Source organism: Poromitra crassiceps, assembly GCF_964638095.1.
Source record: "Poromitra crassiceps genome assembly, chromosome: 23".
NCBI classification, from domain to species: Eukaryota; Metazoa; Chordata; class Actinopteri; order Beryciformes; family Melamphaidae; genus Poromitra; species Poromitra crassiceps.
Genome location: NC_139639.1, coordinates 23,974,235 through 23,992,548, shown reverse-complemented (window position 1 = coordinate 23,992,548; position 18,314 = coordinate 23,974,235). Strand labels below are relative to the sequence as shown.

The following is an 18,314-nucleotide window of genomic DNA, read 5'->3' as shown; positions in this document are numbered from 1 at the left end:
CACCTCGCCGTGCTTTAAGATAACTCATGCTTTCACCCGGGGGGAAGCAGATGATTTACATAAAAAGAGGTCGAAGCTAGTGCCTTAACAATCTCAACTAGGCATCCTGTTCCCAAGCTGGGGGAGATGTGTGTGAGAGTGTGCGTGCGTGTGTGTGTGTGTGTGTGTGTGTGTGTGTGTGTGTGTGTGTGTGTGTGTGTGTCTGTCTGTCTGTGGGTGGGTGGGTGGGTGGAGGGGAGTGGGGTGGGGGCTGCATAGGCTGTATGCAAATGCAGCCATTTGGATTTACATTGAGGCCGCATACTGGAGGCAGGTAAGATCCTCCTGTGGCAACGCTGGCCTTTAGTTTAAATGCAACCACCCCCTTTTCACTGACAGCCAGGGGAGAGGCTAGGCCCGAGGATGTTTGTCTCTCTCTCTGTGTGTGTGTGTGTGTGTGTGTGTGTGTGTGTGTGTGTGTGTGTGTGTGTGTGTGTGTGTGTGTGTGTGTGTGTGTGTGAGAGAGAGAGAGAGAGAGATGGCGTGCGTGCATGTGTGTGCATAAAGATGGGATGGGTGAGAATAGAGTGGTTCATTTCCAGGAGCCTTGAAAAAGCTCATTTAGAAGATAACACCTTGGCCTGCCTCGTGCAGCGGCAGCTATTTGCATATTGTGGTGACGTCAGGGTTGGTGGTCACTTTGTTTGTGAAGGAGGAGACACAGCAGCAGACAGAACACAGGCTGGACCACAGAACACGGGCTGGACCACCGGTGGCACGAGACAATCGACGGACAAGTGGAGGGGGGCGGGGTTTGGAGTTGGCGCCGACAGTATAGATGAACCTGGTGACGTGGCGTTGGGGGGGGGGGGGGGTGGGAATGCGGGGGTCTGACGACGTGGATGTGGGGGCAATGATGTGGACGTGATTATTCTCTGACAAACTTGATTCATCATCCTTACCTCTAATTGGTGTACCACCTAGGTGGGAGGAGTCATTTCAATGCAAACAGGGTTGGAGAGATTATAGTTAGTAATCGGCTTACAGCAGTGGTAGAGAACAAAACGTCTTCCGACAGCCCACAGATACAAACAAAAGACTAGCAGAGAGAGTGGAAGCCACTTCAATGCAATGTGAAAAAGTTCAATATACTTATAAATATAACGCTATGAAGCAAGCTGTACATGGAGTCCAAAATAACTACACTGCATTTGTGTCAGGTAAAAGACTTGAAACACTTTGAGGCTATTTTTGTAGATTACATGTATAGCCACGATATTGTGGTTGTCCGTGCTTCGTAGCAGTGTTAAAAGTGTGTGCAATTTGAGCAGATCAAATGTTTTCACCTTCTACTTTGAGTTGTCTTCCACGCTTTTTTGTACAGATGTCAGTTAGTAAAAATGGACTAGAGAAATCAATCCAAATCATACACTGTAAATAGAGTGATTACAGTCAAAAGTATTCAAGTCAGACGTATTTAAAAAAAGTATGAATGGTCTGGATGGTGTCAAAAGGAGGTTTCTGAAGAAAAGATGTGTGTTTACTAAAAATTTTGCAAGTGTTATGCACTAAAAACTGGACCTGGTTCAAGACTACCTTTAGAAGCTAATTTATGCCTTCATTTTAGTGTGATATGAATTCAGCTCATTTAAGGTCATATGCAGTTATGTAAATCCTGATACAGCGGTAGATGTCAAGAAAAGGGTGATAGATAAAAGCTATTGTTACGCCAAGCGCATTACATATCAGGCAATCTCCCCATATGAGGGAGCAAACTAATTCAAAGTGTGCTGCTTGAAGTATAAAATAAAATCAAATCAAAAATCAAAATTTCATGCACACATTTATCCTTGCTGTAAAAAGTTATCTAACATTAAACTACTGACATTAGTAGTCCAATTTCTGGGAAATAAGTACCTCATTTAAGTAGTTCTTCTCCTTATAGAACCATAGCACCATAGTATTTTTGGATCTCATTCATGTGTCGAGTGAGTCCATAGTGGGGATCTGGACAGGACACGCTGAGTGAACTTGTTCCAGTGACCCACATTAAGGCGTCCAGCGGGCAGCAGCACTACTGACAGGCTTTAGTGGGGGAGAGCTCTCATCTTTAATCTCGGGCCGGCAGACTTGGAGCCGGGCCTGACACACTCTAAATGAGCTAGATTTAGCAGGGAGTGACAGTATTGAACCCGGGTCAAAAGCCCCCTAATCTTTCCAACTCCTGCCTTTTCCATCTGATCCGGGTCAAGCCTGAGCTGTTTATTTATCAAGTGCCCTGGCGTTGTGAGCAGAGAGCACCTCATCGATTTTCTATTTTTTTATTTCATTTTTTTGCAAGGCTGGATTCTGGCTAATGCAGCATAAGGCCGGAGTTTAAAGGGGGGGCTTAAGGAGCATTTGATGTAAAGGGCAGGCGAATTATTCTTTCTGCCCGGCGCGGGGAGGGGGTCACAAATTCCTTCTCATGTGTCATCATCCGGACAGTCCAAAATCGAACTGGGGCAACGTGGGGTTTCAACCACTATGTCCCCTTGGTAAGTTGCTGCATCTGTGGTGTGCGGAGTCAAATTCCGCAAAAAGCGAAAAAAGAAAGAAAATATTGACTTTCTTTTTTAGTGGCACAAGGAATGCATTGCAAGGAGGTTTCCGTTCTATGAATTGTAAAGTATTTCGAAATCTTGTATTTTCCTGTGTGATTAAATGAATGCACGACATCACCAGTGAAGGCAAATATGACAACAAAGGCCTTTGCATGTATTCATATGTCATATGCCCGTCTAACATGGTTCATACCAGTCAGCTATTTTGATTGCCGCTAAAAACATTTGCATTTGTGGCGTCTTGTAACCTGCAAGCCGCCCTCTTTACATCATGAGAACCCATGGTAAATACATTTCTGATTTAAGTGTGACTTCCTTGGTGATTTGATTTGATTTCATGCATTGTTAATGTAATCACATATATCAAATGAGAGCAAATGAAAGCGTACCTGAGCGGAGCTGCTTGATGCGCCCGTTGCTGCTGTTGATATCCACGGGGAGCATGTCCTTGAACCAGGTGATCTCCGGGTCCGGGTTTCCACTGGCGGCGCACAGCATGGTGGCGGTCCGGGTCCGTTCAACCACCTTCAGCTGGGGCCCCATATCTATGGTCGGGAAGCCGTGTGGGATCTGGTTCTCTGGAAAATGCACAGGGGGAGAGTTTTTTTTGTTAGCATAGAACAAGAAATGCATAACAAAAATGTAAAGTGTTTACAAAAAGATTCGGACGCAATTAGCTCTTAATTGCTCTGAGAAGCATAGAGTGCATCCAAAGCTGTTGAGCTGGCAAGAAGGACAGAAGGAATGAACGAGACTGAGAGCACGTATGTTGCAGGTGCTAAGGGCGGGGGGGAAAATCTGTAGAAAAACAGAACTATACTCTATACAGGCTATTGCGGGATAGTGCGCCTGCTATTGATTTAGATTTCAAATTGAATTAGATAAATCCTGTCTCTGATTGATTATCATTGCAGGCATGCTCATTAGCCAGCACAGGCAGGAGTTGCAGCTTTAGACAGAGGAAGGAGAGGTTCAATCTGCCCGGAGGCCAGCCATGCATAGATGAGCCGCCTTAGGCTCAGCAAGCTAAACAAACCTATTTGAATAATCCTACTCATCATAATGCATGTAACCACATCGCCATGACAACGCCTTAAATGTATCGTTACAGCAGAATACATGATTCTAAGGTCAAAGGCCAAGACGGTGTTGTCCTCTCAGCTGCATACTGACACTAAGAGGAAACAGCATGGCTCTTGGGAGGTGTAGTTATCAGCGTGCCCTCAGACCTGTAATCTGTTCTATCTTTCTCCACACATGTAGATGTGCGTCCTTGGGGCTGTAGATTTAGGACAAAATAAAGACTCATGGGATGTGTTGCAGGAAAGGATTACAGCGCTAATGACGACGGCGAAGGGGAACTACTACCTTTGGCTCACTACGTCAAGATACTTAGCCCTAAGGCCAATATTAAACCAAATGTAGCTGGTCTGGAGGGATGAAGAAGAAGCCTTCAACATAAAGTTTTGGAAGTCAAGGGATTAGCCTCCAAAGAGTCAAATGGAATTATAACGTTCCAAAATGATGCTTGACTAGATCATCACGACATGGTTCACTAATATTTAGGTCAAACAAAATCCATTTAATAGATGCTCGAACATTATGCTCGAATTTGTTCTCCAAAATAACCGCTTCCCCAAAATGCACCAACTGTCTCTTTAACTTCTGCACTTGCTACTTTTGTTCTAGTTACAGCATCACTGGTGACCATTTTCTACTTCCTGAACAATCTACAGACATTTGGAAGACAGACTTAGGATTTTGACTTCCACTGTCATGCTGTCAGACATTTCTGATTGCCTCTAAAATTAAATCAACAATAAGCTGTCTTATGAACAGAATGACATTCTGATTTTGTGTAGGCCTTCTGATCTTTTAAATATAGATGGATTTTTTTTGAGACGGGAGGTGTGGGTACGATTTTCAACACAGAATATGACAGATGCCATTTTTTTTAACTTTGATTTTTAGAGCATCAACCTTTTCACCAATGATTTTCAAGGAAAGAAAAATTAAGAATAGATTCAGAAGAGAAACCCGTAACAAATGAGCCAGCTATAGGCATGTTGAAACATGCTGCCGTCATCACACCCTCACATACACACACGTCTCACGCATACACACACACACACACACACACACACACACACACACACACACACACACACACACACACACACACACACACACACACACACGCTCAAAGCTCAATAAGAGGTTCAACTGTGCCTGTGTCTGTGTTTCATCAACTCGTTCATCATAATGTAAGTGGAGGCTATTTTTCATTCTGACTATTCTGAAATAATAAGCTTGGTGCTTTATGTCTTCGCCATTCTCAAGCTGGTATCATCTTGCAATCAGATTTGATCTTTTTTCTTTTCACTTCTGCAAGTCTTGCCTGGCTTTTCTGAAAAGCCAAATGGCAAAGAGCATTAAAAAAACAACCCACAACACAAAGGTGAGCATGGGTGTTCTACTTTGTTCTGATCCCCCAGTGAGCAATATTCCTCCTCTCACCCCTGTGTTTGGACTGTAGCCCAGATGGGCTCATGTTCAGATGTAGCTGACAGATCTCTACATCTTATCTGTGTGGCAGGGCCAGAGTCTCCTCAGCTCCGTGCGACCACTAACTTCCTGTCTGACAGTAGAGGGCTCGTTTTCAGCAGGATACCTCCACAAAACAGACGACTACAGCACAATGAAAATATACACTATGTCATTATATGAATAATGGTAATAGTAGCGCCCTGTTTCTCCTCTGTGGTCTCTTCTCTCTAACCTTCAGAGAGAGAAATTGAGAGAGACAGAGGCCGAAAGAAGAAAAAGACGTTCACATATATGGACAGATAGATGGATAGATAGCTAAACTCAATAGATGGAGATTGACTGCAGCCCACTGGATAGAACACCTTGAAACTGCCTCTTTTGATCTATGCTCAAATGTGTTGGGGAATTAGGCCTTGGGTGGGAGAATGATTGGAATACAAACAAACACAAGGATTCTACCCAACAACCCTTTTGTCTAACTGCCTATAGAATATTTATGATCAAGAAGATTATTGGCAAATGTTCCTGTGCTGTGAGGAATGCAAACCATTGGTTAAACAGTGTGAACCAGCCCAAAGGAGTTATTACACATTAGCAATCGCCTCATACCAGAAGCATAAACAGGGCATCATTTAACAGGGCAAACAGCTGCTGCAAAGCCTATACGTGAATCTATGGCCTTCCTCTGCCTAATGCTTGCAGTGCGGGGGGGCTGTTAGTACAAGTGGCAGACAAGTGAACCAGAGCTTTTTCACAGTGGGCCTTATTAGTGGCAACAGCTCCCACTGCACCGTGCAGGCTTCAGCTGGTGTGTAAATTACAACATGCTACGGTGTTGGCGAGCATTGCTCAGCTTCAGTGTTTAGGATTCCGTAATCTGCACATTTTAGAAGAGCAGCAGCTATCCGAGGTGAGATAGTCCCTGGAGAGAGTAGCCAGGGAAGAGATGTAAAAGCAGTTCTATTTTTGAACAAACAAAACAGATTTCAGATTTCAGTGTAGAAATGAAGCACTATCCTCTGCTAGCTCTGAGATGACAGAAAGACAACAAACAGGTTTGATCTAAAGAGGTGCGGTGGATCAACTAACATGTTTGAGTTCAGCCCAGGTTTGACCTCTTATAAGCAGTGGTAAAGCCTGAGATCCCGAGGCATGGACATCTTGGCCATCCCAGAGTCCAGGCTAAAGACCCAAGATGATTGGATCTTCGCCATGTTCGTCCCTAGGATTTGGGACGTTCTGCTTGGGGGAACCTAGGCAAAATCAGTGTGGCCCAACTCTTGAAACACATTTTATTATGTATTATTTTATGTTCTTCTTGTTCCATTTATTTTTGGTCAAATTGTATCTGTGTGTTTTATTGCTTTTAATACTTTATGACAGGCTTTTTAATTGTTTAGCAGCTCAACTTTAGCTTATTGACTTTTGACTTGATTTGTTTTTGTTTCATGCCTATAAAGCACTTTGGAAAGCACCTCTTTGCAGAAAAAAGTGTTATCATAATAAATTGTATTATTATAGTTTTTAGTGGAACACGGCCTAACGGTCATAATGAAATGTGAAAGCGTTCTGATGGCCAAAGCTTCACCATTATTCCATTTACAAGAACTTAGCACAAGTAGAGAATGGAGAAGAATGACTGTTTTATCACAGTTTCTCTGTTATCTCTCTACCTGCAATACAGCTATTCATGGAAGTCTTAAAATAATAATAATAATAATAATAATAATAATAATAATAATAATAATAATAATAATAATAATAATAGAATAATATCTGACATACAATTATTCTCAGATTTGGGTCAGACAGACAAAGTCTCATCAAATGGGGGTCTGTAATGTGGACTAAATTAGGGGTCGTTAATATGAAACATGTTGAGAATCACTGTCTTATGTCACAGGCTCGAGGCCAAAATGAGCACTCTACCCATATGCATTACACACTTATGAAAGATGCCTTCAAGCTATTAACCTGAACCCTGTCTGTCTGCTCCTGCTACTACAACTCCTGAACCCTATCTGTCTGCTCCCGCTACTACAACTCCTGAACCCTGTCTGTCTGCTCCTGCTACTACAACTCCTGAACCCTATCTGTCTGCTCCCGCTACTACAACTCCTGAACCCTGTCTGTCTGCTCCCACTACTACAACTCCTGAACCCTGTCTGTCTGCTCCCGCTACAACTCCTGAACCCTGTCTGTCTGCTCCCGCTACTACAACTCCTGAACCCTGTCTGTCTGCTCCCGCTACTACAACTCATGAACCCTGTCTGTCTGCTCCCACTACTACAACTCCTGAACCCTGTCTGTCTGCTCCTGCTACTACAACTCCTGAACCCTTTCTGTCTGCTCCTGCTACTACAACTCCTGAACCCTGTCTGTCTGCTCCCACTACTACAACTCCTGAACCCTGTCTGTCTGCTCCCGCTACAACTCCTGAACCCTGTCTGTCTGCTCCCGCTACTACAACTCATGAACCCTGTCTGTCTGCTCCTGCTACTACAACTCCTGAACCCTGTCTGTCTGCTCCTGCTACTACAACTCCTGAACCCTGTCTGTCTGCTCCTGCTACTACAACTCCTGAACCTCTGTCTGTCTGCTCCTGCTACTACAACTCCTGAACCCTGTCTGTCTGCTCCTGCTACTACAACTCCTGAACCCCTGTCTGTCTGCTCCCGCTACTACAACTCCTGAACCCTGTCTGTCTGCTCCCGCTACTACAACTCCTGAACCCTGTCTGTCTGCTCCTGCTACTACAACTCCTGAACCCTGTCTGTCTGCTCCCGCTACTACAACTCCTGAACCCTGTCTGTCTGCTCCTGCTACTACAACTCCTGAACCCTGTCTGTCTGCTCCTGCTACTACAACTCCTGAACCCTGTCTGTCTGCTCCTGCTACTACAACTCCTGAACCCTGTCTGTCTGCTCCTGCTACTACAACTCCTGAACCCTGTCTGTCTGCTCCTGCTACTACAACTCCTGAACCCTGTCTGTCTGCTCCCGCTACTACAACTCCTGAACCCTGTCTGTCTGCTCCCACTACTACAACTCCTGAACCCTGTCTGTCTGCTCCTGCTACTACAACTCCTGAACCCTGTCTGTCTGCTCCCACTACTACAACTCCTGAACCCTGTCTGTCTGCTCCCGCTACAACTCCTGAACCCTGTCTGTCTGCTCCCGCTACTACAACTCATGAACCCTGTCTGTCTGCTCCTGCTACTACAACTCCTGAACCTCTGTCTGTCTGCTCCTGCTACTACAACTCCTGAACCCTGTCTGTCTGCTCCTGCTACTACAACTCCTGAACCCCTGTCTGTCTGCTCCCGCTACTACAACTCCTGAACCCTGTCTGTCTGCTCCCGCTACTACAACTCCTGAACCCTGTCTGTCTGCTCCTGCTACTACAACTCCTGAACCCTGTCTGTCTGCTCCCGCTACTACAACTCCTGAACCCTGTCTGTCTGCTCCTGCTACTACAACTCCTGAACCCTGTCTGTCTGCTCCTGCTACTACAACTCCTGAACCCTGTCTGTCTGCTCCTGCTACTACAACTCCTGAACCCTGTCTGTCTGCTCCTGCTACTACAACTCCTGAACCCTGTCTGTCTGCTCCTGCTACTACAACTCCTGAACCCTGTCTGTCTGCTCCCGCTACTACAACTCCTGAACCCTGTCTGTCTGCTCCCACTACTACAACTCCTGAACCCTGTCTGTCTGCTCCTGCTACTACAACTCCTGAACCCTGTCTGTCTGCTCCCACTACTACAACTCCTGAACCCTGTCTGTCTGCTCCTGCTACTACAACTCATGAACCCTGTCTGTCTGCTCCTGCTACTACAACTCCTGAACCCTGTCTGTCTGCTCCTGCTACTACAACTCATGAAGCCTGTCTGTCTGCTCCTGCTACTACAACTCCTGCGGTTGGCCTCGCCTGCCAACTTGTCAGCATGGGAAGACAAAGACAAGCCTTTGTTCGAGCCTCTTTACTTTGAGGGGAGAAGAGAAGAGAAGAGGTGGGGAATTTTGGAGCGTCTCCAACCAAACAGTGCAGGCAGGCAACACAGGTTGATGCTCTGTCAAGATAGAGGGCATTACTAATAAAAGGCCGCCTTGTGCCGGAGGGTAATCCATCACCAAACAAATCCTCTGTCTGGTCAGAGCAGCAAAATAAGAGGAAAAAATCCTCTGTCTGGTCAGAGCAGCAAAATAAGAGGAAAGGATCATAAGAGGAAAGCATCATAAGAGGAAAGGGGAAAACCTGTGATAAAGTCACATAGGGGCGGCATTACCAAGACGAACAGTGCTGCAGTGAGAAGCCCTGTCAGGTGTCACTCTGTCTCATTAGACCTCAGTGGATGGGCACCTCATCATGGATGTCATCATGGGTTCGCCCTCCCAAAGGTGCCATCAAAAATCGAAAGACACCGTGAACAACAGGGCTGGTAATTGGGCAGCCATCTTGACAGCGTCAGACAGGGGCTGAGCACGCAGTGAGAGAGAGAGAGCCTGGCAGCAGAGGCTTTCTGGCTGGTCGAGTCCTTTGCACGAAAGAGGAATGTATCCTCAATCTACAGCCGCTCAGCAGGTCATTTACTCTGCACGTACAGTATGTCGAATAAAAGGGCTATTATGCGTATACTGCACTGCACACAAGCCATTTCTGTACTGCTACTACTGATCTAATATAGTGTGGAGGATCTCTCTGATAATGACAGCACTGAGAGGGCCACGCCGCCTAAAACCAGTGGGATTTATGGGACTCTGCTTTATTGGTAAAGTGCTTCTGTAATATAGTTGTCGCCCCAAAAAAATCTAATAGCGACAACTTAGATTTGCAAATGAACAAGGCCAGAGGCAGTGAGGTAGCGCCAGAAAACCGCCAGACACAAACCTTGGAGGCCATGAACTGGATCCTCCAGTTTTGCGAGTGAAAAATGAATAGGAGCATTGTTCTATATATCACGCACAAGTCTCACCGCAACATGAGCAGCTCAGGCGATGGACTTGTTTACAGTGGTTATGGCGGTACGGTAGAGAGGAGAGGGCAGAGGGAGGAGGCTTAATGTGGTTTTGTGGTTGCACTACTCAATTAGGAGAGCAGCGGGGGCCTTGCCTGTGCACAGACGGCACGGGTGAAACATCGGCAACATCATTCGTAAAGACACCAGGCACGAGTAATACGTGTAATTAGAGGAATTAAGAAAACACGCCGCAGCTGAAGTCATAAACGAGTGTGTCGGTCAGAGAGAGAGAGAGAGAGCTCTGCTGCTGCTGTAGCAGCCACAGGCAGGCAGGTGAGCTGAGATTTAGATGACTGAGAGAGGAAAAAGAGGGAGGAGGGGGCAGGGGAGGGAGGGAGGGAGGAGGGAGGGGTGCATGCCAACCTCCTGCAAGCTCCAATTACCAGTGTGAGTGAAGCGTGGCAGCCAGGGCGATGGGTCTAATCACAGGCCTGCTGAAAGAGACCTGTCCCGGCTCCCCTCTCCACCAGCGGGAGGGCTGCACGGAGCTCAATCCCACGCTAACGTCAGCCAACACTTTTCCTCACCCCCAGCACACTCATCTCAATGGGTGCAAACACTCCACACACCCCCCGGCTCCTTCACGACGGGGGGGTGGGGGTGGGTGGGGGGGGGGGGTTGCACCACTGACAGAGGTGCAAGATGCAATGCTTCAGCATAGAAACTATGCTGCCTTATTTCCATTTGAGTATGTCTCGCTATCCCCCTTCCTATAGTGCTGAGTGCAGTGAGTGTTAAACAACATGTGCTGGCCTGGCTGTGGAGGCCTTCCTATAGTGCTGAGTGCAGTGAGTGTTAAACAACATGTGCTGGCCTGGCTGTGGAGGCCTTCCTATAGTGCTGAGTGCAGTGAGTGTTAAACAACATGTGCTGGCCTGGCTGTGGAGGCCTTCCTATAGTGCTGAGTGCAGTGAGTGTTAAACAACATGTGCTGGCCTGGCTGTGGAGGCCTTCCTATAGTGCTGAGTGCAGTGAGTGTTAAACAACATGTGCTGGCCTGGCTGTGGAGGCCTTCCTATAGTGCTGAGTGCAGTGAGTGTTAAACGACATGTGCTGGCCTGGCTGTGGAGGCCTTCCTATAGTGCTGAGTGCAGTGAGTGTTAAACAACATGTGCTGGCCTGGCTGTGGAGGCCTTCCTATAGTGCTGAGTGCAGTGAGTGTTAAACGACATGTGCTGGCCTGGCTGTGGAGGTGTAACTCAGGGATGAGCCAGAGACTCAGGGATGAGCCAGAGACGGCCCTTTGGCAGAATACATACAGTCATAAACAACATAGAAGGGACGCCTCGATCCAGGAATATTCATGAGGAAACACCACTACAATATGAGCTGAATATTCATGAGGAAACACCACTACAATATGAGCTGAAGTTGTGCACATGCCTCCAAGTTGCCTGCTGAATCTTGCTTTGGTTTGTATCAATAGTTAATGAATTCAGCATCGACGTGTGCGATGGAAAACGAAGGAGACGGAGCGAGCTTTTCTGAGGTTCTGTGGCTTCTGAGGCCGAGCTGAAGCCTTTTTGAGGTTCTTTAGCTTCTGAGGCTGAGCTGAAGCCTTTCTGAGGTTCTGTGGCTTCTGAGGCTGAGCTGAAGCCTTTTTGAGGTTCTTTAGCTTCTGAGGCTGAGCTGAAGCCTTTCTGAGGTTCTTTAGCTTCTGAGGCTGAGCTGAAGCTTTTCTGAGGTTCTGTGGCTTCTGAGGCTGAGCTGAAGCTTTTCTGAGGTTCTGTGGCTTCTGAGGCTGAGCTGATTCCTTTTATTCCCTTTTTAAGAACTCTGCCTGTTTTTGTTTTTTAAGACACTCTGCTTCCCTTTGATGTTTCTTTTATGTCTTTTTTAACAGTGAAGTTGAGTGGTTTTTCGAGCATAAGAATTTCATTGCAGGTGATGGATGTTTTGCATTGTTACCGGCATATGACAATAAACTTGAAACTTGAAACTTGAAGCCTTTCTGAGGTTCTGTGGCTTCTGAGGCTGAGCTGAAGCTTTTCTGAGGTTCTTTGGCTTCTGAGGCTGAGCTGAAGCTTTTCTGAGGTTCTTTAGCTTCTGAGGCTGAGCTGAAGCCTTTCTGAGGTTCTTTGGCTTCTGAGGCTGAGCTGAAGCCTTTCTGAGGTTCTTTAGCTTCTGAGGCTGAGCTGAAGCCTTTCTGAGGTTCTTTAGCTTCTGAGGCTGAGCTGAAGCCTTTCTGAGGTTCTTTAGCTTCTGAGGCTGAGCTGAAGCCTTGCTGAGGTTCTTTGGCTTCTGAGGCTGAGCTGAAGCCTTTCTGAGGTTCTTTGGCTTCTGAGGCTGAGCTGAAGCCTTTCTGAGGTTCTTTAGCTTCTGAGGCTGAGCTGAAGCCTTTCTGAGGTTCTTTGGCTTCTGAGGCTGAGCTGAAGCCTTTCTGAGGTTCTTTGGCTTCTGAGGCTGAGCTGAAGCCTTTCTGAGGTGCTTTGGCTTCTGAGGCCGAGCTGAAGCCTTTCTGAGGTTCTTTGGCTTCTGAGGCTGAGCTGAAGCCTTTCTGAGGTGCTTTAGCTTCTGAGGCTGAGCTGAAGCCTTTCTGAGGTTCTTTGGCTTCTGAGGCTGAGCTGAAGCCTTTCTGAGGTTCTTTGGCTTCTGAGGCTGAGCTGAAGCCTTTCTGAGGTGCTTTAGCTTCTGAGGCTGAGCTGAAGCCTTTCTGAGGTTCTTTGGCTTCTGAGGCTGAGCTGAAGCCTTTCTGAGGTTCTTTAGCTTCTGAGGCTGAGCTGAAGCCTTTCTGAGGTTCTTTAGCTTCTGAGGCTGAGCTGAAGCCTTTCTGAGGTTCTTTAGCTTCTGAGGCTGAGCTGAAGCCTTGCTGAGGTTCTTTAGCTTCTGAGGCTGAGCTGAAGCCTTTCTGAGGTTCTTTAGCTTCTGAGGCTGAGCTGAAGCCTTTCTGAGGTTCTTTAGCTTCTGAGGCAGAGCTGAAGCCTTTCTGAGGTTCTTTAGCTTCTGAGGCTGAGCTGAAGCCTTTCTGAGGTTCTTTGGCTTCTGAGGCTGAGCTGAAGCCTTTCTGAGGTTCTTTGGCTTCTGAGGCTGAGCTGAAGCCTTTCTGAGGTGCTTTGGCTTCTGAGGCCGAGCTGAAGCCTTTCTGAGGTTCTTTGGCTTCTGAGGCTGAGCTGAAGCCTTTCTGAGGTGCTTTAGCTTCTGAGGCTGAGCTGAAGCCTTTCTGAGGTTCTTTGGCTTCTGAGGCTGAGCTGAAGCCTTTCTGAGGTGCTTTAGCTTCTGAGGCTGAGCTGAAGCCTTTCTGAGGTTCTTTGGCTTCTGAGGCTGAGCTGAAGCCTTTCTGAGGTTCTTTAGCTTCTGAGGCTGAGCTGAAGCCTTTCTGAGGTTCTTTAGCTTCTGAGGCTGAGCTGAAGCCTTTCTGAGGTTCTTTAGCTTCTGAGGCTGAGCTGAAGCAGTTCCCGGGAAGAAATAAAAGCCCTTATGATCTCCATGTGTGCCTGTTGCCGAGTGATGGATGGCAACAATTACAGGTGATGTCTCCTTTGATAGTGTGAACCAAGGGACCCCAGTGCCAGCAACACAGCCACTTGAAATATTATTGCACTAAAATCTACCCTTTCACCCATACATCAGTGCACTTTACGGCTAAAAAAAAAGGATGTTTATGCGCCTCTGCAGAATAGGCAGGCCTTTTTTGCCATTTCATTTTGCTAGTTGTGAGGATGTGTAGCATTCGGCTGTTAGCTGATGTTAAATGTTTAAAGAGCTAAATTAATTCAGTTATATTTTGTATCAACAGTGCATAAATTACTGTTTGTCTCAGTGTTTCCGTATTATGTGTAGCAGTTGACACAAAATACTCTCCACATTCCACACACCGCTTCTTCCTGCATTTTATTTAGCTTTCTGCCAGTGCCACTTGCATGAGCGAAATGTCATATAGTGCATGGGAGTTGTTCTGTTCTGACTGGTCTGCATGGGAGTTGTTCTGTTCTGACTGGTCTCTGGATTCAATCCGCCGCTGAACAGCAGACAGACGAGCCGTCTACAGAAACAAAGTGAATTGCCCGGGGGCTGTTTCTAGCCAAGAACACCGTCGGTCGAGACAGACATTTGCATCTGCCTCAGACACGGAAGTGTGTGAGAGGTGTCGGCGGCAGCAGGAGGTGCACTCACGTCACGAGTCACGAGTCACGAGTCACGACACAAGTTGAATTGAGAAAAAAAGACCTGTGAATAGGTGGATGGGAGACAGCGCGTAAACAAGTGAGCCAGCGCTTTTGGACGAGGTTTGTTTAGCTGATAAGGATTTATGAGGAACACAAGGGGGCAGGGGATATTATCCTCTGCTGCACAGTGGATACGGGATGAGAATCAGAATCATAACGGAGTTCCTGATTATGTTGTTGAACTTTTAAATTATATATCATTACAGCTGTTGACTTCGTAAAGATTTCCCGTGGTTCAGTCAACCTTTTGCCTTATGTCTGTCTGAGGTATGGCAGTACTTGCAGTTGTTTCTTTCTGGAATCCTGTGACATTGGGGCAGCAACGAAGAGGCCCCTGAGAAAGGTACACAAGACTCGCTACTAGTCTGACTGGTCTTAGTTTAACTACCTCGGTGTCTTTGAGCGCAATACATGAGAGGGCAAGGAGCTCTCTCACATGTCCTGCAACCAAGAGCATGTGAGCGAAATCCTCCTGCTCTTCACAGGAAGAGTTGGCAGAGCTCCCACTGCAGAGGTTTCTTCAGCAGGGATGACACGGCATCAAAGACACCACAAGGAGGCCATTGAAGTCGTACTGTTGTAACAAGATGAAAATGTGAGAATATCACAGGGAAGAGGCCTGGGGTATATGAGAAGTCAAGAAGTCAACGTGTGAAAAGGTGAGGAAATTCACCGATGAGATGAGCCTTAATTGTGAACAGTGCAGTTTCACCCGTTTTGGGTGCGCGGGCGGATAAGCCTATTTACTACAGTTATGAACACGCACCAGGAAAATCTATGCAAATGTACTGTACAAAGGCATTGAAACACGTCGGACAATCTTGTCTGTTGGCTCTGGCACGCTATCTGTTGGCCCAGGTGTTGTGACAGTTGCCATGGAGATAAGAGTGTATGAAACAAACAGTAGGTGAGGGCATATGAATAGCATGCAGCACACTTGCACAGACACACCTGCACGCAACCGACCATCACGAAAACACACGGGGGCCATAACAACAAGAAAGACATGCATAAGCTGTTAATACCCTCATTGCTATTGTATATATATGCTGTTGGTTGTTGCTTGTATCATTGCACTCTTATTGGGCTGTTTATCCAAGCGCGCTTGGAGGAAAAAGGCTGTAATGCATGCCATGACCTTTGAAATAATACACTTTTTTGTCTGGCTGAGCAGAACATTTAGCCTTACTTCCTCGCCTACAGGCAGATAATCAATATCAGTCATCTAATCCCCCCCCAACCGTTCCTTCCTTCCCTCTCTCTCTGGTTTTAACACCTCCTTCTCCCCACCTTCCTATTTACCTCTCTCTCTCTTTCGCCTATCTGCTATCCTACTTCCACTGTCGTCAGTATGATCTACGGCCCTGCCAGATGCCCGGCGGCTGTTATTTATGCCGCGGCACACCGGTTAGTACATAACCGTGCCCCCCCCCCCCGACCCAAGGGTGGTCCTCCCAATCCACATGGTTATGCTGACCGAGTCACCTTGTGGGACAAGTGCTGCTGCACAGAATCACATCCTCCATTAACTATGCTATACGAGAGGCGCAGCTGTAGGGTTTCTCTTTGAGATTACCTGCTCTTACTTCTTGCCTTGTGCTCCTAGCCTCCTACTAACCAGGAGGTTGATTGAAGACCCTTGAGATTAGGGTATTATGGAGGTCCACGGTGTGTGGGTTACTACACACTTTAATGTACCTGCCTCCAAGATGGAAAAAGCTCAGGGGCTCCTGGTAAATTTCCGCGGTAATACGACGCGGGCTAATAAGACGCGGGCTAATAAGACCATTCCTCCAGGTGTCTGGGAAAAAGAGCGAGGACGGGAGCGCGAATCAGGAAGCGTGACGGTTAATGAAATGGGGTCTACAAAAGGAAGCAGAGCGCTGGTTTGCAAATAAATGAATTAATTGATCCTCTCCACAACTCAAATTAATCATGGGCAGAGCTTTATTGTGACACGTTTAGTGTAATTACGGCAGATAGGGATGGCTTTTATGAGTCCCGGGAAAGGCAGTGGGTATAGTGGAATGTGGCAGGTTCAGTTAATTAAATCCTCACTGACTGGGCTCCGGTGGCAGACTTGACTTATTCTCTCAGTCAGAGATAATGAGTAATACACAGTCTCTAGAGTCAAAGTCGCAAAGCCTCAACTTTGATTATGTCTGGCTCTTCAGAAGAGACGGCTGTTCAAAACAGCACATTGTGGCACGACGTGTTACTGTGCTTTTTTTTTCTCCATTTGCTTCAACACCAACGCTGGACAGCAGTAACGTTAGCCCAGAGGCAAGAGAAGCATACCTCTGATTGGGAAGGTCGACTCGCCAGGTCAAACACAAGACAGACTGGGAAGATCTAGGTGGATTAGGTGAATAAGAAAGACACTTCCCTTAAGAACTACTGTACAGACGCCTTGAGCGAGGCAACGAATCCCCACTAACCCCAGTAGAGCTGCTTGGTGGCCGACAGTAGAAGACTGTGGCTGCAAGTATAAATGTGTGTAAAGATGTGATCATATATCTACACAGTTTCATTTTTCTCCTGCTGAGAAGTTGCTGGCTATCATGTCAATATCCATCCCCTTATACGCATAAAACCACACATTTCAGGGTTGTTTCCTGTATTTGCTTCTACTCTACTACCTAACAATCTGTGTCACACTTTGTTTGGAAGAGGACTTTAACACCAGTTAATTGCACTTAACAAATTAAATTGAGTAATGATTGTTAATAATTAACAGACTATTGATTGTTAAAGTGTTCAATTATTGGTTAAAGGTACTACAACCACATGTGATGTGGTTGTCAAATACTGATGCTTTGGGTTGGTGCGCTGAACCATCCAGCAATCCAAAGCGTCAGTATTCGACGACGTGGGAAAATGAGAACCACGTTGACTCAATCTTTCTCCAAAATCACACGTACGACATTTGCAACCCTAGTCCCAACAGTGTGAGTATGGATTGCAGATATTGAGCACGCTCGCTCAGTCAACCTTCCTTGGACAAATAGAGGTTGAAAGAACTCTATGCAGATCTAACACAGCATGAATCCAGCAGACCTTTGTCAGCTGTGAGTTGACACAGATCCACGACATCCTCTGGGAACACTCGGCCACTTATTTGCAGCTTAGCGAAAGTGGGCCTATGCCTCTTAAACAGGAGGGAAATGTCAAGCTGGAGGCCGAGCTGTAGGGTTGACTTCCTCCTCTGCCTCCTACGGCCCAGTGGCTCAGCCAGCAGGGCTCGCTGTGTAAATGTGTGTGGAAGGGGGTCAGGGTGAAAGGACTCCCATTAGCCAGCTCATTGAATGTGGGTATTAGAGCCCCCCTGACATGTGGCGGGCCCATCCATCCACAGCTAGTCACGGCCAGGGGAGCCGTTGACTCATTGGCCCACACAGAGCCATGAGGGGGACCTTGCTCTTCACCTGCCGCAGTTCACGCCCAGGGCGCCATTATTAACAAAGTGAAGGAAGGAGGAACATGTTGGCTGTTCTCCTCGTACTGCGTCAGCCATTGTTACTTTGTATTTGGTTTCTTAACTATTTATTAATCATCAATCAGACAGACAGACAGACAGACAGACAGACAGACAGACAGACACAGACAGACAGACAGACAGACAGACAGACAGACAGACAGACAGACACAGACAGACAGACAGACAGACAGACAGACAGACAGACAGACAACGATTAACTATTTTATCACAGGAGGAAATCCAACTGCCACAGCAGCAGCAACAAAAAGTGGGACATAATAAACAACATGACACAATAAACAGTAATCACAATGCATCTTCTGCCGCCCGCCACCAACCACCCACATATCCAAGCAACATTTGCCAATGTAAGCAATAAGCAATAGAACATCTATGTCTTGCCCCCAATATTCAGTGTATAGCAGAGCAAGATAGATATTATGCCTGGCCTGTATATGGAAATAAACCTCTTGTGGCTTTTCTGCATTTTTAAAGGGCAAATATAAATACTGGCTTATATTC

The 18,314-nt window shown here is 46.7% G+C and overlaps 1 protein-coding gene across 6 annotated transcripts in view; it reads right to left on the bottom strand.

The window, feature by feature from the left end:
- The window catches only part of ptprfb (protein tyrosine phosphatase receptor type Fb), a 216,915-nt gene that overhangs the window by 89,100 nt on the left and 109,501 nt on the right, over window positions 1–18,314 (bottom strand). For all 6 annotated transcript variants that reach the window (XM_083659338.1, XM_083659337.1, XM_083659339.1 and 3 more), the window contains exon 5: window positions 2,972–3,160. In XM_083659338.1, coding sequence (XP_083515464.1) covers window positions 2,972–3,160 — 189 coding nt within the window. The remainder of the gene's footprint in view (window positions 1–2,971; window positions 3,161–18,314) is intronic.